Source organism: Calliphora vicina, chromosome 1, assembly GCF_958450345.1.
Source record: "Calliphora vicina chromosome 1, idCalVici1.1, whole genome shotgun sequence".
NCBI classification, from domain to species: domain Eukaryota; kingdom Metazoa; phylum Arthropoda; class Insecta; order Diptera; family Calliphoridae; genus Calliphora; species Calliphora vicina.
In genome coordinates this window covers 45420633-45438327 of record NC_088780.1, presented here as the reverse complement: position 1 = coordinate 45438327, position 17695 = coordinate 45420633, and the positions used below count along the sequence as shown (strand labels likewise).

Sequence of the window (17695 nt, the reverse complement as noted above, 5' to 3'; positions counted from 1 at the left end):
AGGATATTTGGATATACATTATTTTCAAATCTTGTTAAATCAAATTTCATATTTTTGTTCATGGACATTTTTTAGTTTCTAAGGTAAATGACGTCCGAAAAAATCGTAAAATTATTACTTTTCGCTAAACTGTTAAGCCTTAAGTCCTAAGATTTTCACCAATATGAACTAATTATACAAAAAACTTATATTTATTCATCAGGAGCTCCACAAACCTTGCCACGTTTTGAGCAATTTCGACGTTTTTTTAAATATTCCATGCAAAATGTGTTTTGGAAAAAATGTAAAAAATACGACCATTTTTACATGTTTCAAGAAGCTTGTAACTTTTTATAGGGAAGATATAACTGTTAGCACTGTTATTTTTATAGTATTTGAAATTTTATCGCAAATTTAATCCAATTATGAATTCATTGTTTCTGTGTAATATTCATGAAGAAAGCTTTTCATTGCAGCTTGCAGCTAAGGATTAACTAATTACAGGTATTTGGTTTAAGATGAGACAATGATTCCAACCGATTTCTCAATGTTATTGATGTTGTTTGCCATCATTAACTGAACTGGAAAAAAATGCGACCATACATATGTATTTTCTCTGAGTAAATTGATACAAATAATTAAATATAATTAAAGTTTATTTTTATTCAATTTTACGTTGATATTAATTAACAGATATTTTGTGAGATTTGTAAAAATTTAACTAATTTAAATTTTAAGCGTCTAAATGGATCTTTATCAAAATTATTACAATAGATATTATAAAATGTCTGTTGATATTAGCAATAGCTAATAAAACAAAAAATTTAAATCAGCTAAAACACAATGACTAAACAATAAATATACTATTAGCCAATGTATAAATAATTTCGAAATAAATTGATAAATTAAATAATACTCGCAGTTACGTTCTCCTATCTGAACACAACACCATACATATATTTAAGTAAGAATATTCTCTAGCAATTGCAGCAGTATTAAAGAAACACTGAGAGTGTCTAGAACAACTCAAATCTAAATTAAAAAAATTATTAGCGTAAAAAAAATATTACGATGACAGGAGAAACAAATGGCACTCATGCTTCAGTACCAAAGTGGATTGAAGCTAAACTTTTTGAAAATGTCTTAGAAAAAAATATTGAAAACTATCAAAAAATTAAGGAATTTATTGTTAAACCTGGCATGGCAGCGGGAGAAAATTATGCCACAGTTATGTTGAAAGTGGAAATTGAAGTTGAATTGAAAAGTAAAATAATAGCAAAAATTATTACAGTAACAAACATACTAATATAATACAATTTATTTAGATTTGTCTACAAAAGCTGTAAGTTTTATGTTAAAAGTGAATCATGACAATGAACAAATACGTGAAATGATGAAAGGTCACGACATATTTGATATTGAGAAGTGCATGTATGAGGAAATTGTTCCAGCATTTGAGAAACTATATGCTGATGTTGGAATAGAAGTGAATTTTGGTGCCAAATCCTATGATCTACCCAGTAAAGAACAGTATATTTTATTGGAAAATTTATGTACGCGTGGTTTTAAAAATGCTAATCGTCTGGAGGGTCTTGATATGGATCATACAAAATGTGTTTTAAAAAAGTTGGCCCAATGGCATGCGGCTTCAGCAGTACTTGTTGAAACTAAGGGACCATTTGAGCAGAAATATATAGAAGGTTATTTTCAAGAAGAAGGCAAAGATGTTATGAAGGCTATGTTTGAGGGCATGGGACAAATTTTCAATAGTTGTGCTAAAAACTACAGCAACTATAATGAGTATGCAGATGATCTTGTAAGTTGATATTAGTATTATAAGCTAGAGGTTTATGACTTTGATTAAATATTAAATAGATCGAACGATTGATTTTCAATATATTTTTATTTTCAGATCTCTACCAACACCACAATGATTGATGCATTCTACAAAGCGGCAAAACCTAATCCAAACGAATTTAATGTTCTTAATCATGGCGATTGCTGGTCGAATAATGTCATGTTTCAGTATGATGCCTTCGGTAAAATCAAGGAAACATATTTAATTGATTTCCAAATGTCTAAATATGGTTCACCTGCTCAAGATTTATTCTATTTTCTGCTATCGTCGACAAAATATGAAATCAAAATAAAACAATTCGATTACTTTATCAAATTCTATCATGATCAGCTGGTGGAGAATCTTAAATTGTTGAATTACACCAAAAAAATTCCCTCATTAACGGAATTACATACAATGATGTACAAATATGGCATTTGGGGCTTTTCTACAGTTACTGGTGTTATGGCAGCTGTACTTTTAGAACCAACAGATACTGCCAATTTGGAGAATTTCATTGGTGATTCGGATGCAGGTTTGGCTTTTAAGAAATTGATGTATTCCAACGATCGTTATCGCAAACATGTGGAAGCGTTGTTGCCTTGGTTGAAAAATCGCGGAGCTATGTGTTTTTAAGGACTCGTTGCTATATAATGTAAGAAGCATTCATACAGGAAATTGTTCAAAAACTATAGGATTTGTTTGTCTTCAATACAAGTTTCGTAGAAAAGTATTTTTGTTGGCATACAGAAATAAGCGCTATGTTTAATAATAAGTATAAAATTTATTTTTTTTATTTTCGTTGATAATCTTTCAGACTTTTATCAATCGATAGTGATTATTATTATTATGTAATTTGTTATTTATTTTTTATATTTGTATTTTCCGCCTTATCATACATATTGTAGCATTAAATATAGTTAAAATTATAAGAGTGTAAATAAACAATTAATGTTAACTTTTTTGAGGTACCTCCATGCTAGGCCCTAGATCATCGGACATGAAATTTTGCAGATATATTTTTGGTTGAGCAGAAATTTTTAAAAATGTTCATACTGGATATATCCGTTTGTTTGCAATCTAGAGTGAAGAACGTATTGGAATATGGCATAAATGAGAAGATCTGGAAAATCAAAATTTGACACACAGTAGCTCGTTTTGACCATATAATACCCAACAATGAGTAAATGAGGAAAAACATTTTTTTTTATTTCAATAAAGTTTTTGTCGACTTTTGTTTTTCTTCAGCCTTAACAATTACCAACATTGTGATAATTCAAATTCACAAAATGTTATAATTTTTGCCCCGATTTTTAGCAAATGAGCAATTGTGCGACGCACGTTGGGTTCAAATGGTATAAAAGTGGCGATTAATTGAAAATTAGAAATAAAGCTTTTATAATAAATTTTGGTATAGGGTAAAAGTAGATAAAATTCTACATCACTAGCTGTAAAAATAAATCAACTAAGTTGTTTACTTTCTTTTCAGTGATTATTGTTAGTGTTAAGTCTATTAAAAGTAAATCTTTTATAATGGAACCTTCAACATCAGATATTTAAGTATATAGTAACATTTTTTTTTATAAAAATTATGTGTATATACACAGAAAAAAATTACAACAAATCAATTGTCATATTAATAATCAAATTCGTCAATACAATTATTGTTTTAATTGAAAAGGCACCAAAAACCGATATTGTAAATATAAAAAATATTTATGTTGATAAAAATTGTTAAAACTTAACAAATATTTTTAACTCGTTATTTGTTTTATTGAACAAATAATAGGTTAACTATCAACTATTATCTACCTACACCTTTAACAATATGTTCGTCATATTAAAAAATTATATTGTTAGTAGTTATTTACATTTTCTACGATTTACGATTGACCTTTATATACTAAAAAAAGCAATATAAGGTTTGTTTGAACTAGTTTATTTTATTAAGGTTTAATCTATAAAAAATACGATTGATACTACACTGATTCCACATACACTAGTCCGTCCGATTTCTATTACTGGAGTTTTTGTTCATTTGTTGGCCGGATTTCTTGAGATTGAGTGATATAAAACGGGTTCAGAGGTAGACTTCGGTTTGAGTACCTGAATATATTCCTACATGTATGAAAAGTTTATTCATCTTATATTGATACATGATTTCTACAGAGTTCTTAATACTTACTATGGTGATTATAATCTTGCAAGGACAGAAGCTGCAACATCACGCTACGGATGGTATTCAAGGAATCTATATCTCTGCCATAAAATTATGTCGAAGATTGTTTGTAAAGGAAGGTTATATCGATCTTTCAAACTCTGTAAAAAGATTATTTGTCCAATTTTTTCTCTGGATACGTACAACAACATAATTAATATACATACCTTGTACATTAGCCCTTAACAATTCTCGAAAATTTCTATTAGTTTCCATTTTATTCGTTGATGTTTATTTAAATTGAAAAATTGTTATATTTTATATTTGACACAAATTTTTCCTTTTTTCTATTCAATATTCAAATAAATTTCAACAATTTATTATAACAATTTAAAAATAAATTATTAAAAAAAATTGTTACATAGTTGAACTTAAAATTAACAATTTTTTTTAATCACTTACCAACTATTGTCTTTTTTTTCTGTGTATTTTTAATAATTTTTTTTAAAAAAGATCCAAAATTGGGATAATTTTCGAATTTAATGGGCCACAAGTATTAAGTTAGTAATAGTTGAAATTAGTTTTATAGATTTTAGAATAGTATAGGATATCAGCTTATTTTTAAGAAAAAAGAAAGTCCAGACAATGCCTGGCCATTTTTTTTTTATTTTCAGTTTTGTTTAAAATTCTGATTGTCATAACAAGACCAGTAAATGATAACAACGATGAAGATTTTAATGATGAAGAAGATTATAATAATGATTATAATGAAGCTTATGATAATTGGGATATTTGTGGTGAATTCCAGAATGCAGAATAATACAATTATTTTAATATATTTTTTATTAAGAAGGTAAAACGACATCAAAGATTCCCCCAAAACTTTTAAATTTTTTTATTTTTTCAGATTAAATTTTACATTTACTGAGTTTAGTGAAAAAAAAAACTGGATGCAAATTTATCCAGTTTTTCTTTCACTAAACTCACTAGACTTACAGAGAAAATTATATTTTTCCGAAAAACAAAATACGCCTAACAGGTTAAAATTTTTTTTTTCCATTTTTTTTTTAATTTATTATTATTCATTACAAAAATTTATAATATTCTCTTGTGTGACTTTTTTGAAAAAAATTTTACATTTATAAAATTTTCTGAAAAACAAAAATTAAAATTTAAATTAAATTGATACTAATATTAATGCATATAATAAATTTATTATTTGATATTTTTAATAGCACATTAAATATGCTTTAATTTCCAATTGTATTCAATAATTTATAGCTTTCCATTCCAAAGTTTCCATTCATAAATTGTGAGCTAAGGTCCTTTTTCCAAAAAACAATAATGCACTTAACGGGTTAAATTTTTTTTTTTAACTTTTTTTCTAAATAGCTGTTTTTTTATGGATTTATGATAATTCATTACTTAAAAATTATAATATTCTCTTTTGTGACTTTTTTGAAAAATTTTATTTTTATAAAATTTTGTGTAAAACGAAAATTGGATTTTAAATTAAATTTATACTAATATATATTCATTTTTTGAATTTACTATTTGATGTTTTTAATAGCACATTAAGTATGCTTTAATTTCCAATTTTATTCATTAATTTATCGATTTCGATTCCAAAGTTACAGCATATATTGTGAACTAAGGCCTTTTTAAAAAAAAAAAACAATAATGGACTTAACGGGTTAAAAAAAATTCTAAAATGCTGTGTATTTATTTTATGTATTTATAATTATTCATTACTAAAAAATTATAATATTCTCTTTTGTGACTTTTTTTAAAAAATTTGTAAATTTATACAATTTTGTGTAAAACAAAAATTGGATTTTAAATTAAATTTATACTAATAAAAATACTTACAATAAATTTATAATTTGATTTTTTTAATAGTTAATTTCCAATTCTATTCAATAATTCATCACTTTCCATTCCAAAGTTGCAGCATAAATTGTGAACAAAGGTCTTTTTTTCCAAAAAACAATAATGCGCTTAAAGGGTTAAAAAACATTTTTTTTAACCTTTTTTTCTAAAATGTTGTGTTTTTATGTGCTTATAATAACTCATCAATAAAAAACTATTATATTTTAAAACTACGGCTTCTATGAATACCATCGAATTCAGTGTGCGACGTTTGAAAACAACAAGGCATAGTAGTATCTAAAAGATGAAATCTGTAAAACCTAAATTCGACACAAATATACATGATCAGAAATGTATGATACTGAAAACGTTTAAAATAGGTCCATCCAAAAAAATTTAATAAAATGTCCATCATAGTTGTGTCCATCTGCCTTTCAATATGGCCCACTTTTTTCATATTCAAACAATATTGAGAAAATATAAATTGAATTTCTGAATAACAAATTAATATTAAGAACACACAAATTTAAATTTAGAAAATATCTAGAAATTAAAAATTTATTAAATCTGACACAAATATATTATTTCTCAATCTTAATTTTCGATTTCTCATTGTCAAGTTCTTTCTATTTTCTCAAATTCAATTTTCATTTTCTCAATTGGTTTATTTCAATAAAAAATTGGATTTTTTAGTTTCTATTTAGGTTCAATATTAATTTGCTTTTCTTTGCAATTTTGCCATTTGTATTTTCGCATTATTAATTTGCATTTCCTAATTTCAATTTTCCTTCCTCAATACTAACTTTTTTCTAAATTATTATTTCTATTTGCTCATTATTGAATTGGATTTCTCATCTTCAATATTAATTTGGATTTCTAAATTTCAATTAGTTTTTTCTCTATATCGTCACCTAAAATGCAATAGCGCCTATTTTTAAAATTTTACAGGAGAAACAAAAAACATAATAAAATTAAAAGTGTTGGGGTTGCAAATATGATTTTCTATCTTTAATAAAGTCGTTATTTTTAAAAATAGAAAGCTGCATTTGTTACGTCCTTTTGCATTTCAGGTGACGAATACATTTATATTTTCTCAATTTCAACATGAAATGGTGTAGTTTAAAATATCAGATACAAAGTTAAAATCATAAATACCCAGCAAAAGCTTAACTTACAATTTTAAATGTAACTACAATTTAACTACTTCCTGAATTCATTATTTTGTAGCCAACTCAAATATAAATCTAACCATGAGGTCGGGAGTTCAAAATTTTTTTTTGAACTCCCGACAAAAAATGTAATTTTCAATTATATTTAATTATATGTTTAATTAATTAATTATATTTAAGAAATGCATATTAGGTTTTTGTAGAAAACAAATATCAGCTGATTTATGGGCAGTCGAAGTTGACATTTGCAAGCACAAAAAGTGTAATTTTGATATAAATTGAAAAGTTTTTTATCAGTTATTAAACAAATGGAAGGAATTCGTGCATAATACGGAAAAGAGATGGATAGTAAGTAAGTAAATAAAAAAAATATTTTGGCTTTTGTTAACAAAACGTGTAATTCTAATTTAGCCTCAAATTAATAACTTTTTCCATAAATATAAACTTCGCTTAAGCTTTTGATAATGTTAGCCGTGGACTGCAGTTTTAATTAATAAAAAGTGTTACTAAACGATTTCCGAATTTATTTTATGGTTTTTATTTTATATCCTTTTCGTGCAGACAGCCTCTGCTTAAAATATAGCGAACTTTCTAATGTTTGCATTTGTGAAAAAAAAATAAAAAGAAAAAAGCTGATGCTTTTTACAATTTTATTATCAGTGAAATTGATTTAAGTAATGTTTCAAAACATGATTTACAAACTTTTTGCAAAAATTTAGCGATAAAGTGGCACTAGGATCACGGAAAAATTAACGACTTTTTCAAGCAAGATTTTTTCTGCACAGCTTATACGCCATTTTGTTAGTCAATTGCGTAATTTCATCGTGCCGAATTTCGAAGAAATGTATCAGTTAGTTTTCGAGCTATTCAGTTTTTTTTAACTTTTTTAATTTTTATTCATATGGTGGCAACCCTTTATATTAATTATTTTAAGAATTACAATGATTCTAAATAGTAGAGAACGATGAGATTATTTCAAAACTTTTTCAGAATAAATTGCACATAATGAAACTACTAAAAATTAAATTTCGCATAATTTTAGAAGTTAAGCTAAATCTTAAAAATTATTAATGATAGATTTAGTGATGATTTTACCAAACATTAAGTTGAATTTGATGTACATACCTTCTTTCAATAAATTTGACTTCATAAGTGGGTTTTGTTCTTAGGAATTTTAGTCAGCTTGAGATTGAGAAAGTTATGTTTGGTCATTATTAGTATACCACTAATGTAAAATTAAACAAGTATTCAACAGACGTTAAGAATATTAAGATCTATCGAAAATCTTGCGTTCAAAACCCGTTAATATATTTACACAACTTGTAAAAAAAATTATTAAGAAATCGTTAAAAAAGAATATACGTGGATATCGATAAAATATACAATGGATGAGAAAGGAAGAAACATATGAAATGTCACGGTATTTTGAGTCCCAGTGATAAAATTTGAACAACAAGTTTTTTTAATTGCCGCAGTCTTAAATAGAACTAATCATTCCACTATTGTAAGGCTCTTTTATAATTCTATTTAAATTTTAGAAGCCGAATTCAGATGTTAATCTAGATACATGATGAATGCTCCAAAATCTTTTGCAATTTTTTACTAAAAAATTACACGCTATTCACAGAGTTTTTGAAACATTATTCAAATGATAAAAAAAGCTTTATATTGAATAGAAACATTTGGAGAAACTTATTGGGTACATCCTCAGTAGGGATCCTATAATCATTGGGACACATGGATTGAGAATGTAAAATATTATGCTAAAAAAAGTTTGAAGTATTAAACAGTTTAAAAGATGATACAAATCAATTGATTATGATTGTCTAAGAAACTCGGAAATCTAAAACAAAGATTTAGTTAAAAAAATTTAAAACTTAAGTAAACACATAGTAATTTATTGCTAAATATAATAAAATGAATTGAATCTAACTATTTTCATGTAGTGCCAAATTCCCTAAAATCGATATTTAATCCTATAATAACCAATTTTAATTTATGAGCTCAATATTTTATTTACTTCATATATATTTTTTTATTGAAATTTTGAAATCAAACAATAACAAACAATTTTTAAGTGCATATTTTTTATATTTTAAGAGCTTATTTTTTTCGTGCATATTTTATGCGCATAAAACACTTTTTTTAGAAAATATTTTTGGTTGCCCTGATAATGAAAAATAATCACAGCTAAGAAGAAGTGAGTTTGCATCTTATATATCCTTATTTGAGACTTGTAACATTTTCTGTTTCATATCAGAAAGTCGAGTTGATAATAAATTTCAAAATTTCAAATATTTAATTAAAAAATTGATTTACAAATATATAATACAAAACAAGTATTATATATTTAGTAACATATTTATACTTAATTTCATTTGGCAGAGAAAACAATTTTGAAATTTTTACAAAATAAAATGGATTTAGCACTTTTGTATATTAATGTTATTTAATATTAACCATTACAGACTACTAAATACTACAAATTTTAAAGCTTTCTACACATATATGACGGTTAACCGGTTTTCTCAATGTCGGTTAACCGAAAAACCGGTTTTCTAAAAAAGAGAAATTTTCGGTTAACCGACAAACCGGTTTTTTAAAAAGTCGTTTTTTTATAAACACTAGTCCAGCGATAGTACAATTTAATAATAAATCATAAAAAATATATTTACAAATTACAGGAGAATACAAAATAACAGTTGGGTTGGAAAATATAAAGTAAACCGTGTAAATGTGTACCCTTGTTATTTTATTAAAAACAGTAAAAATAATTTAAAAAAAACCAATTAAATAATTACTCATACTTATATTTCTATGTAGGTCCTCTATCAAAACTCTCAAAATTAAAGCTCATGTACTCGTAAATTTATTTCTAATCGTTTCTAACAGTCTTCAATAAACAATTAGAGTGTGTAGAAGTGTCCACATTTAAATTAAAGAATTTTCAACCAAATAATTTTATGATGACTAATGCAATAAATAGCAACAAAGAGTTGGTACCAAAATGGATTGAGGCCAAACTATTCGAAAATATCTTGCTAGAAAATGTTGAAAACTATAAAAATATTATAGAATTTAATGTTAAACCGGCTATGCCAGCAGGAGAAAATTATGCCACCTATATGCTAAAAGTTGAAATTGTAGTTGAATTGCAAGGTAATTTCAAATACTAACAAACAAGAGGAATAATTTTTAAAGACATTGTGTTTTTCCATTAGATTCGTCCAAAAAATCTCTATCTTTTATGTTAAAAGTCAGTCATGACAATGAACAATTGGGTGAAATTGTGAAAGGTCACGACATTTTTGAAATAGAGAAGAACATGTATGATGAAATTGTACCAGCATTTGAAAAACTTTATGCCGACGTCGGGGTAGAAGTGATATTTGGTGCTAAATCTTATAATTTCCCGAGTAAAATGCAATATATTTTATTAGAAAATCTGTGTACACGTGGTTTTAAAAATGCCAATCGTCTGGAAGGTCTAGATATGGAACATACGAAATGTGTTTTGAAAAAATTAGCTCAATGGCATGCTGCTTCAGCAGTTCTAGTTGCTGGAAAGGGTCCTTGTGAAAAACAAATAACACATATCAATTTCCAGGAAGAAGGTGACGGCGTTATGAAAGCTATGTTCATGAGTATGGGTAAAGTTTTCTTTAATTGTGCTAAGAATTATAGCAACTACAGCGAGTATGCAGATGATCTTGTAAGTAAAAGTTGTGGTGGATAAAATAAGTTTGATATTAGTGACTTATATGACTCAGAAGAAGTGAACAAAAACTTTTTAATTTTCTACACCAAGTCACACCAAGACTATTTAATTTATTAAGAGCATAGTTTGCATAGTGGCACGACATTATGTTCATGGATCTTCCCAGCAGTTAAGCAAGTTGTTTTCCTTATAGACAGTATATTCTGTATTACTTGACACGTGTTTGCTCTATGTAGTGCAGAGAGAAGCCAATTGGTAACTCTATACATCCCAGGTAATGTAGCGTGAAGTCAATTGTCACTTAACTATCTCACAGTAATCTATAGTATAGTCACTTAAAGCGTTTTTATTCTTTTTGCTTAAGCGTGAAGTCAATTGTCACTTTAGTGTCTCTAAGTAACCTAGAATGGGGTCACTTTAAAAGTTTATTTTGTACTGCCCTTTTGAAAGTGGTTATTGTAATATATAAGAGTGTTATCGGAGTAAGTTTTGTAAGACTGTCTACGATATGTCTTTTTAACTGACTTATTTAGCTAGAACAACAACCGTTTAACGAAACTGATACAAAGCAAAATAACAATAGACTGGATCTTATGGCGACATCGTACATGGACACGCACGATACTCCAATAACTAGGACAGTGCAATCTTACATGGAAAAGCAACTGCAACAAAATCGTATAAGATGGAGATTAGAATGTTCCTTATAATTAATTTTTTTGAAATGTTGAAACGGTACCCGCTGAAAACTTTTGTAATGACCTAAAATACCACCAAAAATGAAGAAAGGCAACCCGTGCCGACTTTCGATTTAGTTTTGTGGTGCATTTACAAGGGGTTAATTTCCATTTTGTACTGTTATTGTAAATACTAGACTCCATTTTATATTTTTCTTAAGTTTCATCAAAATCGGTCCAAAAATATGTAATATTTCGCTATCTTTCCATTAAAAATTCCAAATATTGAAAAATTTGACTTTTGACCTTCACGATTTAAGGGTTAACGTTTTCCGATTTCAGGAAAACTTGCAGACTATATTTTAAACTACGTGGACTATAATATTCTGAACAGATTCTACTTAAAATTAATAACAGTAAGGAAATTGGGTTCATTCGCCAAAACATGGCCAAAAAATTAGTTTCTCTCGAAAATCGAAAAATTTATATCGCAGGTACGGAAAAACGATAGGAGGTATTGACATACTTTTTTCACATTTTTATTCCCTATTATGTTGTTAATAAATCCCCATGTAATGATCAAAAAATCTTGAAATTTGTTTAACAAAATTTTTAAAAATTTGAAATTGGAGTTTTGAAACTGCCGTTAAAAAAATATTTTTTTTGGTTATACCTGCGAATAGGTTAACTGTATCCTATGAAGATAAAAACTTTTATATAAGTAAATATGGATATATTTTAAGTAAGAATAAACTTTTGTTTTAATATTTCTCAAAATATGGAAATTTTGTTCCTACATTTCTTGTTCTAGTGGCCTGAGACACGTTAATGTCCTGGCGATATTTCAATAACTTTAACATTTTTTAACCAATTTTTGGTTTTTATATCGCATTAGAACGACAATTACGTACACATTTCGATTCTTTTAAAGTAAATTGCAAAAGTAATTATATAGCTAAATTTTAAAAAAAAATGAAAAAAAATGCATTTTCCCCTTGTAAATGCACCTCAAAACTAAATCGAAAGTCGGCACGGGTTGCCCTTCTTAGAACAAGCTAAAAATTTTTTTGATGATATTTCAGGTCATTACGAAAGTTTTCAGCGGGTACCGTTTCAACATTTCAAAAAATTTAATTCTAAGGGACACTCTAATGGAGATGATTTGTGGATATCAAATGCTATCAATAGGGGTAATGGCATATAGTTCCGATGTTTTTTATATGTGCCAAAATAATAATAATAAGCTGACGATATTATCAGAAGTTATCAGGGACCTTTTAAAAGTGTATTTTGTTTTAAAACATATTTAATTCAAAATAATTTTAATCAATTTTAATTTTATTTTCAGAACTCAGCCAAGACCACTATGATCAATGAATTTTTCAAATTGTCAACACCCAATCCAAATGAATTTAATGTTTTGAATCATGGTGACTGTTGGTGCAACAATGTCATGTTTCAATATGATGCCTTTGGTAAAATCAAGGAAACATACCTCATTGACTATCAAACACCCAAATACGGTTCACCGGCTCAAGATTTATTTTACTTTTTATTATCATCCACCCAATATGATATCAAAATAAATCAATTTGATTATTTAATTAAATTCTATCATGATCAGCTGGTGAAAAATCTGCAAGTGTTGAAGTACAGCAATAGAGTACCCACTCTAACGGAACTACATACAATGTTGTACAAATACGGCATTTGGGGATTTTCGACGGTAGCTGGTGTTATGTCTGTCACGCTTTTAGATCCCACAAATACAGCTAATATAGATAATTTTATTGCTGATTCGGATGCTGGTTTGGCATTGAAGACCTTGATGTATTCAAATGAACGTTATCGTAAACATGCTGAAGCTCTATTGCCTTGGTTAAAAAATCGTGGTGCTTTGTCGTTCTGATGCTATTTTGTAAAATGTTTAGAATGCTTTGTTATTTTTTTTGTTTATTATTATTATTTTAAAAAATCTAATAATACCTTACCATGTTTATTGTAATATTTCAGTCTTAAACTTGATCAAATAAAGTGAATAAAATAAGAGTTAATATGAAATTTTGTTTTATGTAAAAAAATGTATATAGTTTTTTTAATTGTATCTGTTTTTACTGTAAATCGCATAAGACCTTGGTCTTCCATTTTTAATCAGTATCACATGCATCAATAACAATTACATTTTCGAATAAATCACAATTACATGACTAACAAAAAAAATAATTGAATAACAACAAAAATTATTATCGTTTCATACATTAATTTTGAATAGATTTAAATTAAAAATTTGTTGGTGTTAGACGACCTTTGACGAATTTGTATACATCCGATGTCGTTTCTGACTTAGATAAGATAATTGAAGACTGTATGATTATCTGTTTTAACCCGAATATTCTCTACGATCGTTCCTGTCCGTGAACCATCGACTTCGGGGCATCAGTGGAGATCCTAAAGATTGTATCTCTCCAGTTTGTATATCCCTGCTTTTTTGACTTCTGGTAGTGTCCAGATATTTATGACAGCGTCCAGACCTAGTTTCGCGCCAAAGCAGTGTGGTAAAGAAGTTCTTATCATCAGTCTCGAAGTCCATAAGATCCTATATAATTTCTTGTAGGGTTCGCACTAAGTCTTCTCCCGGTACTTAATTTGAGTATTTGGAATGCCTACCCCATTCTTTACGAATGTTCTCCGAATAATGTTTAAATGTTTTTAAAGCGAAATTTAAAATAAAAATCATATAAGAAATTGTGGTCGGTCAATTCCGACCATAAAGTTTAAAAGGACAGCCAGCCAGATGAACGGATATCGAAAGTGATTTTGTGTCGATCGGTATACTTTAAGGTGGGTGTTAGACTAATTGGACGTTACAAACATCTGTCCAGACCGACCATAATTTCTTACTGTTTTGGCACCGTTAAAATTTAAAAAAATTTTTCTTTCTATTAAGCTTTTTAGCAATGCTACTATTTTTACATTTTCGGAATAAAAGTCATATATTTTTCCTTATTTATATTTAAATTGCTTGACGAAGTCTTTTAACGAAGTCAATAACTTCTCACGTATGAGTTTTTGATCAAAAAAAAATTTAAAAAAAATTTCTCTACATTTTTCGAACCCATAATAGGTAAAAAAGTTAAAATTTGCGATTACTATTTTTTTTACATTTCGTTTAAAAATAATTTTGAAAACGAAAATTTTGGGATTTGTGGTGGGTTATCGATGTAAGAATATTTTTATATAAATGAAATACAAGAGCTATTTTTAATTGTATATTTTTTCCTATGGTTTAAGTATTGCTACTTTGGCTTAAAATTCGAAACTTCAAATAAAATGTACAATTCTAAATGTTTTCCGATTTTGATAAAATATTCAGCATTGCTTAATCTTAAAATAATTTAACAATATCCTTCACGGATTCTGTTTATCTGACAGATCTAAAATTTCAATTAGTTTCATTTACTAAATATACAAAATAGCATCCATCCAAGGAAGATCTATTTTTTAAGGGCTGGTCTAATGGAAACTGTTATTTAGCAATAAATATGCTCTTCATCATATGTATATGTAGATAATTAACTTATTTGAACTAGACACTCCTCTTAAATTTTACTAAGTAAATGTCATTTAACATGGCGCTGTTTGGCCCAATTATATTGTACTTATGTATTTATTTAAGAAAATTATTATACAATAGAAATTTATTTTTGATAAGCGTTATACTTCAATATACATATACATATGTATATGAATAATTCTTTAGATATTAATATTATCAAAATTAAATTGATTCATTAGAACAATATCACATGCTTGCCTACGTTAATAAATTTATTTTAAAAAAAAATGGGTTATTACATTACTAATTTAATGAATTCACATGCAATTGCGATTTCTTATCAGAGCAAAGAGACTAAAAACCCCACAGAATAGTGTTGATATCACCTATAAAAAAGAAAAGCAAATGTTATCAATCAACAAAATATCTAATGTTGGAAATGTGTATAGTATGAGAAATATGACAGCTAAATAAATATATGCATTCAATTCATAAATTTATTCACACTTCACATTTTGAAAAGTTTTGAAAAGTTGCTTAAAATTAAATTTTTATGGACCCTTGTAGTGGAGCTATTTTTCATTTATTGTGAGATAAAATTTTACATCCAGATGATTTATATATCTCTATATTTAATGTGTCTATGTTTGTTTGTATGTCTTTCTGTTTGAAGCCTATAGACGCCTAAAGGGCTAAACAGCATGGCTGATTTTATTCACAGCGTCTTTCCTTGTACGTGAAAGGAACTATAGGGTACTTTTTCCTTTGAAATTACATGTGGGTATGGCAACTTCCTTACTATGTTAATAGTCACTAGCGAATAACTTGCGAACTGTAATAGTGAGAGCTTTAAAACTTTGCTCGATTCATTAGCTTACCAATGTAAATAGTTCGGCTGAAAGCGGACGGTATTAGACACCTCCCATGCAGAGTAAATAATTATTTAAGAAGGTCCAAAGAATTATAATTTCATCCGAATCACTTTTTTATTATACATAGTTTGGCTGAAAATGTGCGGCATCGGATTAGTGGGCATGGCTTTTCCATGCACACAGGAAAACTATATTTCTAATCATAGATAAAATAGAAATGGGTGGGATCGGAATAGTGGGAGTGGCACCGCCCACACCATGTTATTTTAGAATATCTTAAGATCTGTAATTTCGACAGTCTTAAAACATTGTATAAATTACATTGATACCAGTATCTGCTGTTAAATAAAGGGGATCGGATCAGTGGCCGTGGCCACTCACATACACATATATTAACAACTATAATAGTGAAATTATAAATCTTTGCGTGAGTTATTTTGTTACCATTTTACGTAATTGTTAAGAAAATGGGCGTGATTGGAACTAGGGATATGGTTTATCCCAAAGAATGCTTATATTCATTATCGAATAGTTTTTAAACTATTTAAGTCAGAGTTTTCAAACTTGGTTTAAATTGTTCCCAGTATAAGTTGTTAAGCTAAAAATCGGAACAGTGGGGGAGAGCACTCCCATATTAAGTGAATAACTATTCATAACTATCAATAATATGCATGAGTTATTTTGTTACAATTGTACATGATAGGGATACAAAGGGATGTAATCTTTACTGTGGGCGTGACACCTCCCATACCAAAGAAATGTATATTTTCGATTATCCGAAGAACTGTAATCAAATTTTGTGTAAGAATGCCAAAAGTGATGGAACTGTGTGAGTGACCACCCCTCCGATAAATACAAATAAAATATTTGTTATCGAATAGCTGCAGAACTATAACTAAACCTACACCCAGAGAAAAAATATAGTTTTGCATTAGAGTGTCCCTTAGAATTAAATTTTTTGAAATGTTAAAACGGTACCCCCTGTAAACTTTCGTAATGACCTAAAATACCACCAAACAAATTTTTAGCTTGTTCTAAGAAGGGCAACCCATGCCGAGTTTCGATTTAGTTTTGAGGTGCATTTACAAGGGGAAAAAATTAATTTTTTCAGTTATTTTTTTAAATTTTGCTATGTAATTACTTTTGCAATTTAATTTAAAAGAATCGAAATGTGTACGTAATTGTCGTTCTAATGAGATAGAAAACAAAAATTGGTTAAAAAATGTTAAAGTTATTAAAAAATCGCCAGGCCATTAACGTGTCTAGGCCACTAGAACAAGAAATGTAGGAACGAAATTAACATATTTTGAGAAATATTAAAACAAAAGTTTATTCTTACTTAAAATATATTTACTTGTATATGAGTTTATATCTTCATAGGATACAGTTAATCTATTCGCAGGTATAACCAAAAAAACATTTTTTTAACGGCAGTTTCAAAACTCCAATTTCAAATTTTTAAAAATTTTGTTAAACAAATTTCAGAATTTTTTGATCATTACATGGGGATTTATTAACAACATAATAAGGAATAAAAATGTGAAAAAAGTATGTTAATACCTTCTATAGTTTTTCCGTACCTGCGATTTAAATTTTACGATTTTGGAGAAAAACTAATTTTTTGGCCATATTTTGGCGAATGAGCCGAATTTCCTTACTGTTATGATTTTTAAGTAAAACCAATTCCGAATATTATAGTCCAGGTCAATTTAAATATAGTCTGAATGTTTTACTAAAATCGGAAAACGCTAAGCCTAAAATCTTGAGGGTCAAAAGTCAAATTTTTCAATATTTGGAATTTTTCATGGAGAGATAGCGAAATATTATATATCTTTGGGCCGATTTTGATGAAACTTAAGA

General features: G+C 27.7%; 2 protein-coding genes across 2 annotated transcripts; both read left to right on the top strand.

Annotated features, from left to right (window-relative positions):
• Positions 1 to 981: 981 nt before the first annotated feature.
• Positions 982 to 2764, top strand: LOC135948985 (uncharacterized). The gene is made up of 3 exons (XM_065498442.1): positions 982 to 1243; positions 1305 to 1795; positions 1892 to 2764. The coding sequence occupies exons 1-3, from the start codon at positions 1051 to 1053 to the stop codon at positions 2450 to 2452; spliced, it is 1245 nt and encodes a 414-aa protein (XP_065354514.1). The 5' UTR covers positions 982 to 1050; the 3' UTR covers positions 2453 to 2764.
• Positions 2765 to 9932: 7168 nt separating this feature from the next.
• LOC135948984 (uncharacterized) lies at positions 9933 to 13456 on the top strand. Its single transcript, XM_065498441.1, has 3 exons — positions 9933 to 10171; positions 10234 to 10724; positions 12756 to 13456. Exons 1-3 carry the CDS (start codon positions 9976 to 9978, stop codon positions 13314 to 13316), a joined length of 1248 nt encoding a protein of 415 aa, XP_065354513.1. The 5' UTR covers positions 9933 to 9975; the 3' UTR covers positions 13317 to 13456.
• The last annotated feature ends 4239 nt before the right edge of the window (positions 13457 to 17695 follow it).